Source organism: Leucopleurus acutus, assembly GCF_964270905.1.
Source record: "Leucopleurus acutus genome assembly, chromosome: 2".
Classification (NCBI taxonomy): Eukaryota; Metazoa; Chordata; class Mammalia; order Artiodactyla; family Delphinidae; genus Leucopleurus; species Leucopleurus acutus.
The window spans coordinates 192,480,594-192,491,921 of record NC_139143.1 but is presented as its reverse complement, the minus strand read 5'-3'; the positions used below and the strand labels follow the sequence as shown (position 1 = coordinate 192,491,921).

The window sequence follows — 11,328 nt, the reverse complement described above, 5'->3', positions numbered from 1 at the left end:
TCCTCCCTCCCTCTCCCCTTCCCGTGACGTTCACCCGGGGCGGACACTGCTCTGAGGACGGCCTCTCCATCCTTTCTTCCCTGCCGGAGGCCTGGGCCACCGCCCCTTCGTGCCCCCTCCCCTCTGGGGTGTGCAGTGACCCCCGACCTCCTGTGCGACAGGCCGAAAGCCCAGAGCCAGCCCAGCTATCCTCTGTCTCCTGGAGACGCAGCCTCAGGCCCAGAGAGGGGAAGGGGCTCAGGGCGGCTGCAGCGGCCGTGTGTGGTGCCCCTCGGCCGTAGGAGCGGCTCCCACGGCACCCGGCCGGGGATACGTGCCCCCGCGCCGGTGGCTGGGCCTGGCATGAGGTGCCTCGTGTCAAGAGACCTCCCTCAGACCGTCCACCAAGATTTACTGAGAGTCTGCCCACCACTCACTGCCTGGGGTCCCTGATGGGGAAGCGACAGGTCCCAGGCAAAAGGAGGCAGACCCCAGGGCCTGGGCAGGGGCTCAGGGCGGGGCACACCCTGCTCCTAGAGAGTGTGTTTGGGGAGGCCGTGGGCCCAGGACAGGGGGATGGGGCCTGTCCTGGTGCTGTAGGGGCGAACATCCCCGGTGGGGCGGAGCAGGACGTGGGGGTCCCTCTGGATCTCAGGGTCACCGGGCTGCTGGGAGGTCGAGTGGGCGTGTTCCAAAGGCAGGCTCCCTTGTTGCTCCACCTCTCCACTGAGGTCTCTGGGGTCTGGCCCTCAGAGCCCTCACCTGTTCCCGGCCCCCCACCCCGACGGCTCATCACAGCCACCTGCCCACACCCTGCTGCGGGCGGCTGGGTCTCACCCGGGCTCCCACATCCTTACCGCACGGCGCGCTGGGCAGGTCCCGGGCCACCCCGGCCTTGGTGTGCCCTGCCGTGACACGGGATGGTGACCCCGTGCCCTCAGAGCCACCTGTGCACGTGAGTGTATCTCATGGGCCCTGGGCCCCGAAGAGGTCCTACTGTCATTACCGGCAGCTTGGGCCCCTGGAGGACGTCTTTGGAAGGTGCTGGTGGGACCTTCCTGCAGGCGAGGACCTGCCTTTCCGCCCCCATCCTGTCCCTTGTGCCCAGCTGGCGCCTCTCAGCAGCGTCTGCTGGGCAAGGGCACGTTAGGGGGTCCCCGAAGGGGCCCAGCTCCCCCTCACACCCGGCTCGGCAGCCCTGGCCCTCATCCCGGGGCCCAGGGCCCAGCTCCCCCTCACACCCAGCTCGGCAGCCCCGCCCCTCGTCCTGGGGCCCAGGGCCACCCTATGATCGGCGGGTTGTGGCCAGCAAGGGGCACGTTCTGTCCGGAGCAGCACAGGATGCTTCGGGGCCAGGGTCCTGGGGGCAGGGGCGGGTCGCAGGGCAGGTGCCCACAGCACGCCCTCCAGGCTGAGGACGTGTCCCCAGAGGCAGGGGCTTGGAGCCCGTGGGGGGGGGGGCAGCTGGCAGTGGCGGCAGCCTACGAGTCCCTCCCTCATTCCTGCTCTTTCTTCCTGCTGCTTCTGGGCCTCCAGGGCTTGTGCTGAGTAGGGCCGGGCGGGGTCTACCTCCCCCCAGGGGCAGGGGCTCCAGAGCCAGCCTTGTCTCCCTGGCCTGGGGTCAGGGCCTAGACGTGGGCTTGAGCAACCGCCTGGCTCCTGGGACTGCCCACTGCCCTGCTCGGGCCCCCAGAGGCCAGGCGGCCTCAATGTTGCCCCACAGGGCTTCGTCCACGGCTGAGGCTGGGCCTGCTGTGTCGGGGCGGGCGGGGGTCTGGCAGTGCCTCAGGGCCATGGGGTGGGCATCTGGGTGGCTCTGGTTGGCACAGGAAAGGGGCCCACTCTTCCCTTCCCTCCAGGAAGACAAGGGCAGCTCCTGGACAGGGGCAGGACTTTGGGGCTGCTGCCCGCAGTGGGAGATGGGCAGGACTTGGGGGTCCTGGGTGAGGCAGCCAGTCCACCCTCATGGCCAGTGGCGACTCCCATGCACCATGGCCAGGTCCTCTGCTCAGCTCCCCAAGCACCAGCTCAGCTGACCCCCACGAGGCAGGTCTGGGCTGAGTGCTGGGTGCGGGAGCCACGTGTGACCCGGCCCAGGCCTTGGTCCCCAACCACCTCAGGGGAGGCACACACACACCCTTGGCCCCTGGATGAGTAGTCCTTATATGGGCCACGAGGCTGACGCCACAGAAGGTTCCATGAGGGAAGGGGGTCCCTCCCAGACAGAATGGTCCAGGGGAAACAACAGGGAAGGTCAACAAGACTGAAGCAGATTCTTTGGAAAACTAGCAAATGCAGGTCAGCACGAGGAAGAAATTAAAAATATTTGTAGTTCCCTCTCTTGGCAAAAACCACTTTCTTGTCTCTGATGTAGAAACTGAAGACCATAAATGTCTGAGCACCACGTTGGCTGTGCTGATGATTGACGGCGCTCCGTCATCATTCAGTTTAAAACTTTTTGGGGGCTTCCCTGGTGGCGCAGTGGTTGAGAGTCTGCCTGCCGATGCAGCGGACGTGGGTTCGTGCCCCGGTCCGGGAAGATCCCACATGCCGTGGAGCGGCTGGGCCCGTGAGCCATGGCGGCTGAGCCTGTGCGTCCGGAGCCTGTGCTCTGCAACAGGAGAGGCCACAGCAGTGAGAGGCCCGCGTACCGCAAAAAAAACCCAACAACTTCTTGGGACTTCCCTGGCAGTCCAGCCGTTAAGACTCTGCACTTCCATTGCAGGGCCACAGGTTCGATCCCTGATCCGGGAACTAAGATCCCACATGCCGTGCAGTGGGGGAAAATAAACGTTTTGTGATTCCCATTTTATTCCTTCTTTAACTGATGACTTGTTCAAAGTGTGTTCTTTAATGTCCCAAACTGTGGCATTTGGGGGGGGCAGAATGTGAGTGCGTCTTTTTGTTGTTACTTATTTTTAGTTTAGAGTTATGATTTGTTCGTTTTAATTCTTACCAAAGAAAGATACATAGATGAAAGGAACAAAAAGAACCCATAGGGTTAGGACTCTTTGGACGAGTCTGGTGGTCACTAAGCCATCTCCGTCCGCCCCTGGGTCCGGTGGCCTGGCCTCAGCCTCTCCCAATTCTTTCAGCCGTTTCTTGTCTCATTTTTCTCCGTTTTTCTAAATCGTGCTCTCTTGCTGCTTCTTTCTTCGTTTACGAGTTTTGGACATTGTGAGACGGAGCAGCGATGGCCCAGCACCTCTGCCCTCACCTGACTTTCTCTTTTCTCTTCCTAAATGACCTGAGTTGTTTACACTATTATAACCGTGTCAACACTGCTCACGGCTAGGCCAAGTGGTGAACTCTGCTGAGGTTTTCTCTTTGTCTTTCCTGGAGTTAATATTTGCTTTGCTTTCTTTTTCATCTGCTGAGTTTGTTCCTACAGCTAATATCTCCTACCTCATCCAGGAGGCTCTCCAGTTTTGAATCTAGTCAGATACATCCTATATTCCATCAGATCCTCGTTTCCCTGTCACCCCCTGCCCTCTTGTCCTATTCTGGGCTGGTTGCTTTCTGGGCTCCTCCTCCAGGCTGCTGGGCAGAGTCTCTACGTCCCCTTCATGGACCAGACAGCCCCTTCTCAGCCTGGATGGTCATGGCGGAAGCCTGGCTCCAGCTCCCGTTTGAGAAATGGCCTGTGGCCTCAACTCCTTCCCACCGTGGCCTTAACTCCCTGACCTCGGTGGCGTGAGGCCAACTCCAAGCCCCGTGTAGGCTGCATGGTCTCCACCCCGCTCACCCCTGGGCCTTGCCTTCCGCCTTGTCTCCAGCTCTGCGGAGCTCCCTCCCTTCTGAATTTTCACATTTGTACATTTAAGGAGCGACCTGTATTCCCTGGCTTGTGCCCGTGTTGGACCAGGAAGGGGGTCCAGCTCCTCCGCCATCTTGGCCGGAGTTGCAGCAGACACTCATGGGGTTCTTCTTGTACCCCCCAGGCCTGGCCTGCCTTGCCCAGCGGCAGGGCTTTCAGCGGCCCCAGGCTGGAGCCCGCTCCGCTGGCAGCTCAGGCTGATGAGGCCGCACAAAGAACCCATGCCTCCTCCCCATGATGTTCTTAAAGAAAACTGTGTGTTTTCTAGCAATCTCAAGCTTAGAGAGAAGGTGGAAGTTGCAAGAATGGTACAGGAACACCACCCCTCACGCCCCACAAACCATTGGAGAGTGAATTGCTGACGTGGGGCTCTATCCGTCACACCCCACAGCACCAAGTCCCAGGTAGGGCTGCTGCCCTCTGAGCCTCAGGCCACATCCGAGGCTTTCTGGTCCCTCCAATAACATCGTTTCTAGTAACGAGATCCAGCCAGGGACCACATGTTGCCCTGAGCCGTCGTATCTTTCGTCTCCATCAGTCCGGAATATTCCTCAGCCTTTCCCTGACTGTCATGAGCCTGACACCTTTGAAGGTTCCAGGCCCATCTTTCTGGACAAAGTCCCTCTGTGTGGGTGTCGGAGGTTTCGTCACGGTCAGGTGCAGGTTATGCCTCTTTGGCAGGAGAGTCACAGACGTGAGCCAGCATCCCACCCTGTCAGGTGGTGCAGGGTTACGATTGATCTGATGACCGCTGGTGTCCACGGATGGCTCGGTTTGGGTGGTCCTTGACAGGGTCCCCCGGGAACTCACTGTTCTTCCTTTCGCAGTTGACGGGAGCCTTGTGGAGAAGAGCTGTAAAACCATGCAAATAGCCCATTTCTCATCAAACTTTCCAGTTACGAATACATTTTATTTTAATAAATATTTAAATACGCATGGCCCTGTGGTCTAATACTTTACTTCACGGTTATAATCCACGGCCATCATGATGGTCTCCGACTTGCCGTTGGGGGCCCTTCGAGCCAGCTACGCGGCTTTCAGTGTGTCCCTGTTATGCTCTGGGCTCTCCTACTTCCCCACACAGTAAGATGTTCCGGCCTCGTCCTGTACTCTCTCTGCCCAAGCCCTAAGACTAGCCATTTCTCCAAAGGCCCCTGCTTCCTTTGAGTGGAAGATGGCATTTAGAAGCCAAGACACAGGTTCTTGGGGTGCCTGCTGCTGTTGGAGTGTCATTCCTCTAAGGGCCTCTCACTGCATTTATTTATCTCTTTCCATTTTTTGTTTCTTTTTTTTTTTTAAACATCTTTATTGGAGTATAATTGCTTCACAATGGTGTGTTAGTTTCTGCATTACAACAGAGTGAATCAGCTATACATATACAGATATCCTCATACCTTTCCATTTTTTAATTCCCATCTCTAACAGCGAGAGACCTGAAGTGTCACCAGTAATTTGTTTCCTTATTTGCTCAATCCCATGTGTAATCAATCTCCCTGCTCCAGTGGATGTCCCCTCCCCTCCTTGGGCTCTGACCTCAATCAGGACGGCCCCCGGGGATGGCTCTGCACCCCAGGCTCCAGTTCCAGGAGCCTGGGGTGACAGGCTGGTAACACACTCGGGTGTCCTGCCTTCCTTCCCTCCCTCCCTTCCTCCCACCCTGATTTGTGTGTCCTGGAAACACCTCCCAAACACATATTTTCACTCAAATCTTTGTCTCAGGGTCTGCTTTTGGTGGAACTCAAAATAACATAAAAGTCTTTTCTAAATTTTTATCAAGCTCATGTTACTTGAGTAATTTTTCTTTCAAACTTCAAGTTTTATAACGGTATCTCAGCACTTTCCTGACGATGGTAGTTTGTGCTTGTCTGAGACCGGGCGTTTTCTTCCCATGGAGCAGGGAGGAGGGAACAGGTGGGACCAAGGAGGGCAGAGCTGTCTGTGGGGGTCGCTGTCAGGACCTGCTGATCTGAGCCTCCCGGTCCGCTTCCCCAGCTGGGCCTCTGAGCTGCCCCTGAGGTCAGGGGCAGCTCCTCACTGCCAGCACCCTCTTCTCTCAGGTCTCGGGGTGCTGCTGGCTGCAAAGCCCACCCCCAGGTCCTCAATAATCTTGATCCTTTACGAGCAGTTTGCCGATCCTTGGCCTCCTTGGCCCCAGGACACGGAAGCACACGGGGCAGAACTTGGTCTCCTTCGCCACTGGTCCCAGAGCCTGGCTTGTGCCCATGGGGGTACGAGCTCCACAAATGTGTATTTATCTCGCAAGTGAACACGCACACGACCAGCTGCCCATACCGGTCAGTGCGGCAAGGGCTGGAGAGTGAGCTGGGCGGGCCTGGTGCAGCAGGTTCCAGCCCCTGCCCCCCAACGTGGCTGTGCCCGTGGCCTGGACCCTCCACCTCACAGTGTGGTGCGTGGCCTGTGGCAGGGGTCAGTGGGGGGAGCAGGCCACTGGCCAGGGCAGCTGCTGCAATGAGTTGAAAGGAGGAAGGCCAGACACTGGGGGCCCCCAACTGGGCTCATGGAGAAGACAGGGCCTGGCTGACTCTCTCTAGGTACAGCCGTCCTGGCCCTCGGTGGGTAGGACGGCCTCAGCTGCTCCAGAAACTCCAACATCTTTCGGGGAAGGAGACCTCAAGGTCCATCGAGGCAGAGAAGTTTTAGTGACCAGTCCAGGCCCTCCCTGAATCTCAGGGCTCTTCACCCCTCACCTGTCCCCCACCCTACACCCACCCACTTTGGCTTCAATCTGGGTTCTGAATCTCTGGGAGTGTTGGTCCTTCCACCTGGCCCCTTCCTAAGACCCCTTCCTAGAGCCCTGCAAAGCCAGAGGACAGGGGGTGGGCGGGGTGGGGGGACACTGGGAGGCAGGCACTACCTGTCCAGGGGGCCTCAGGATCGGGGCTCTCCCGGGAGTGCCCACTTCGCCGAACGAGGAGGAATTGTGCGTTTGGCTGGAAACCCTCCCTGGCCAGCCCTCTGGTGCTCCAACATCTCCTTTCAACTACAGGTTGCCTGACTGTATGGGAGTCAAAGCCACGTGGAAGGAATGGACTCAGGTACAACAGAAATTTTTTTGGTCCAAATGGGACCAAGAAAACAGCCTCCGAAAGCAAAGAAGTCTCTTTTTTTTGTTTTGTAAGGACCCCTTTCCTAGTTTTCCTGTGCCAGCACCCGTAGAAAAACCTCGCGTTGGGGGCACTGGAGTGAAGAGTGGAAGACACAGCCCCCAGGGCGCAGGCAAGGGTGGGAGAGGGTTCACGTCCCTGGCGGGGAGTGGTCAGGCCTTCAGACGTGCAGCACTGCACCCTGAATCTCAGGCCTCCCTTGAGACTCTGCAGCCATGCATGTGTGGGGTCACTGCGCATCCTAGCTGCATCTCCAGACACCTGCCCGTGCCTGAGGGGCGACAGAGGCCGGCAGAGACACCGGGTCGGCCCCCCCGGGGGCAGACACAACCCTGGGGAGTGCTGGTTTGGGGCCAGTTCCAGCTTCCACTGGGGAGGCAGGAGCAATAGGTAACAAGCTGAAGGTCACACAGGCTGAAGTGGGCATGGCCCTCTCGCCTCTGCCTAGCACTGTGCCCCCCCCCCACGTGTCCCCCAGTGCCCAGGACAGCTTGGGTGCCCTTGTCCTGTGGAGGAAAAGATGCCACTGCCCAGCTTGGCTGGACTGTCCTTCTGCCCTTGGCTTGAGCACCACCAGAATCGTCCTCCTGATCTCAAGTCCCCACCCCCCAGGCCTCTGCCGGATGCTGATTCCTCTGGGGGCCGCCCGGCCAGCCTGTCCAACTTCAGCCCCGTTCTTGTCCCACCCAGCACTTTCTGGTTTGTCTCTCCCTCGTGATAGAGCCACGACAGACAGTGGGGTCTCCCACTGGCCATGCCCTGGGTGCCCTGCAGATGTATAAATGGCTCTCTGGGCCCGGGGGGCTATAGGGTAAGGGTCGTGCCAGCTTGCCGGGGGCAGGAAGGAGCCAGGTTCCTGCAGACCCACCCTGGGCCTGGGCCTGGCGGCGACCTGGATGCAAGCCCTGCCCTGGAACTGGTGGGAGGCCCAGCCGCTGGCTGTGTGGGGGGACCACCTTGCAGGGTCATGGGGTGGCCGGCCCTGCGGCCAGTCATCCCTTGGGGGTGTTGTGTCGCGCCTGCATCGCTTGGGGGTCCCCAGAACAGGCTGCATGATGTCTGTGTCCTGTGTGGGGTCTCCGGGGTGCTGTAATCCCAACGTGTGTAGTAACCCACATCGTGCTGCTCGGTGTCCCCGTCCTATGTGGGACGTGGATCGTCTGGCCTGGCGTCCCCGTCGCCTATGTGGGGACCCCGGGGGCTGGGAGGTGGGCGGTGGAGGGTGTGCCGCCCCGTCCCGTCCGCCACTCAGCTGGTTTGCGGTTGTAGTGGGGACCTTGTGTGGGTTTCTGGCGGCGATGCGGGGAGTGGTCATCGCTCTGGCGGCGATGCGGCGGCGGGCCGGGCGCCTTCGCAGCCTCGCAGGAAGCTGCCGCCACCGGATGGGGGACCCGGGGCGCAGCCGCCGCCACCGCCACCGCCCCCGCCGAGTGGCCTTCCGGCGGGCGGGCCCGAACGGAGCCGAACGGGGCTGAGTCCCGGACGGGCGGGGCCGAGCGGAGCCGAGCGGAGCCGAGCGGAGCCGAGTAGCGGCCGGGCGTGCCCGAGCACAGCCGAGCGGGCCCGAGTCCCGGGCCGGCGGGCGGGCCCAAGCACGGCCGAGTGCGGCGGAGCGCCGAGCGCGGGCGGGCGGAGCGCGCGTTCCTGGAAGAGCCGGACCGGGGGGCGGGCGCATTCCTGGCCGGCGCTCGGCTGAGGCGGGCGCGCGGCCCCAGACGACGCGCGGGGCGGGGCGGCGGCGCGGGGCGGGGCGCGGGGCGGGGCGGCGGCGTGAGCTCAGCGCCCGGCGCTCAGTCCGAGCTGGAGCGAGCCGCCGGGAGGATGTACGCCGAGCCCCGCGCCGCCGCCGCCGCCGCGGTCTGAGTCCGCCCCACAGGCGCTCCGCCGTCCCGGAAGCCGCGCGCGCGCGCGGGCGGGCGGGCAGGCCGCGGAGCCGGGCGCGGGCGGCGGGGTGGGCGCGGGCCGGGCCGGGAGGCCGGCGGCGGGCGCGACGCGGCCGGCCAGCGCCGCCGGGACGAGCCGGGCGGGCGCCGCGCGGTGGGAGGAGCGGGGCGGCGGCGGCGGCGCGCCGCGCGAGGACGGCCCGGCGGGCCCCGCGCCCGCGCCCCCGCTCCTCCCGGGCCCCTCGGCCTCGGTCGCCGCGGCGATTCGCGCCTCGCGGCGCCGGCACCTGCCCGCGCGCCCCCCGCGAGCCCCGGGCCCGCGAGCGTTGGCGTTGGCGTTGGCGGCGCGCGCTGGGGCATGCCCCGCGCCTAGGGCCCGGGGGGCGCGCGGGGGGCGCGCGGGGGGCCCGGGCGGCGGCGGCGGCGGCGGGCGCGGCGCGGGGCGCGTGGATGTGGCGCCGGGCCCGGGCGGCGGCGGGCTCCAGCGGCGGGACCCCTTCGCCCCGCCCGCCTTCCCCTTCGCTCCGCCGGGCGAGGCCGAGGCCGCGGCCGTGATCGGCCGGGAGCCGGCGGCGGGGGGAGGCCGGGGCCGGGGCCGGGGGCGCCGCCGGGGCGCGCGGGGCAGCGGCGGGGGCCGCGGGGGCCCGGGCGCGCGGGAGCGGGAGCGGCCTGGGGAGCCGGAGCGCACCATGGAGGCGGCGGCGGGCGGCCGCGGCGGCTTCCAGCCGCACCCGGGGCTGCAGAAGACGCTGGAGCAGTTCCACCTGAGCTCCATGAGCTCGCTGGGCGGCCCGGCCGCCTTCTCGGCGCGCTGGGCGCAGGAGGCCTACAAGAAGGAGAGCTCCAAGGAGGCGGGCGCGGCTGCGGTGCCGGCGCCGGTGCCCGCGGCTGCCGAGCCGCCGCCGGTGCTGCACCTGCCTGCCATCCAGCCGCCGCCGCCCGTCCTGCCCGGGCCCTTCTTCATGCCGTCCGACCGCTCCACAGAGCGCTGCGAGACCGTGCTGGAGGGCGAGACCATCTCGTGCTTCGTGGTGGGCGGCGAGAAGCGCCTCTGTCTGCCGCAGATCCTCAACTCGGTGCTGCGCGACTTCTCGCTGCAGCAGATCAACTCGGTGTGCGACGAGCTGCACATCTACTGCTCGCGCTGCACGGCCGACCAGCTGGAGATCCTCAAAGTCATGGGCATCCTGCCCTTCTCGGCGCCCTCGTGCGGGCTCATCACCAAGACGGACGCTGAGCGCCTGTGCAACGCGCTGCTGTACGGCGGCGCCTACCCGCCGCCCTGCAAGAAGGAGCTGGCGGCCAGCCTGGCGCTGGGCCTGGAGCTCAGCGAGCGCAGCGTGCGCGTGTACCACGAGTGCTTCGGCAAGTGCAAGGGGCTGCTGGTGCCCGAGCTCTACAACAGCCCGAGCGCCGCCTGCATCCAGTGCCTCGACTGCCGCCTCATGTACCCACCGCACAAGTTCGTGGTGCACTCGCACAAGGCCCTGGAGAACCGGACCTGCCACTGGGGCTTCGACTCGGCTAACTGGCGGGCCTACATCCTGCTCAGCCAGGACTACACGGGCAAGGAGGAGCAGGCGCGCCTCGGCCGCTGTCTGGACGACGTCAAGGAGAAGTTCGACTACGGCAACAAGTACAAGCGGCGGGTGCCCCGGGTGAGTGTCCCGCGCCACGGCCGGGGCCGGGGAGTGAGTAGGAGGGTGGGCTGCGGAGAGGGTGGGGGTTCCTCCTGGGTCAGGGGCTCTGCCTCCCCTACACGTCTCAGGGTTTGGTTTGGTTTTAAGGAAATTTGGGGTGGCGTTGGCGTCCCCATAGATGGCCATGTATCTGGGAGGAAGGTCCTCCCGTCCGACTCCTAGGACAAGCCGCTTGCCTGGTTGGGGGCCTCGAGGGCTGGCCAGGGTGGGTGAAGCCTTCCTGAGGCCCATAGCCGGTGCCCAGCTGGGCCGGCAGGGTCAGGCTTCAGACCTCGGACTCTTCTGCCCTGAGTCCCGGGAAGTTTGATACCGGCCGCGTCCAGGCTGGAGCCGGGAGCCCAGGCCTTCCTGGGGCCCAGGGAGGTGTCCAGGCCGAGTTGGCGGAAGGGACCTGCCCTGGCCCTAACGCTCCCGGGCTGGCACACGGAGGGGCGCCTGCCCCTGTGTCCTAGGAGGCAGAGCTTGGCCGGGCAGGGCCTGTTTGTGCCTTGAAGGTTTGGGAGACGGACACTAAACCGAAGCCAGGTGTTCGGGCCGTGGTGGCAGGGGGCCGGGACTCGGCGACTCCAGCTCTGTGTGTCTGCCCTGGCCTGCCAGGGAGCGAATCCCAGAGTGCCCCATGCGGGGGCGAGGGCCCCTTGGCACTGGGCTCGGGGACTGGCCAGCGGGCACCCGGGGCCCCGAGTGTCAGGGTAGCCGCCGGCCTGCGATTTGTTTTGGATGTGCACCTTTCCTTCTCTCCTTCCCTCTGAAACGCCGAAGGGCGCCGCGGGGAAGGGCCGCTGGCCTAGTCCCTGTTGTTTGCCAGACGGAGGATCTGTGTG

General features: G+C 63.9%; 1 protein-coding gene across 1 annotated transcript in view; it reads left to right on the top strand.

Moving 5' to 3' along the window:
• Window positions 1-9,392: 9,392 nt before the first annotated feature.
• The window catches only part of SKI (SKI proto-oncogene), a gene marked incomplete at its 3' end in the record, with an annotated part of 57,967 nt that continues 56,031 nt past the window's right edge, over window positions 9,393-11,328 (top strand). The window contains exon 1 of the mRNA XM_082834561.1: window positions 9,393-10,462. Coding sequence (XP_082690687.1) covers window positions 9,494-10,462 — 969 coding nt within the window. The 5' untranslated portion in view covers window positions 9,393-9,493. The remainder of the gene's footprint in view (window positions 10,463-11,328) is intronic.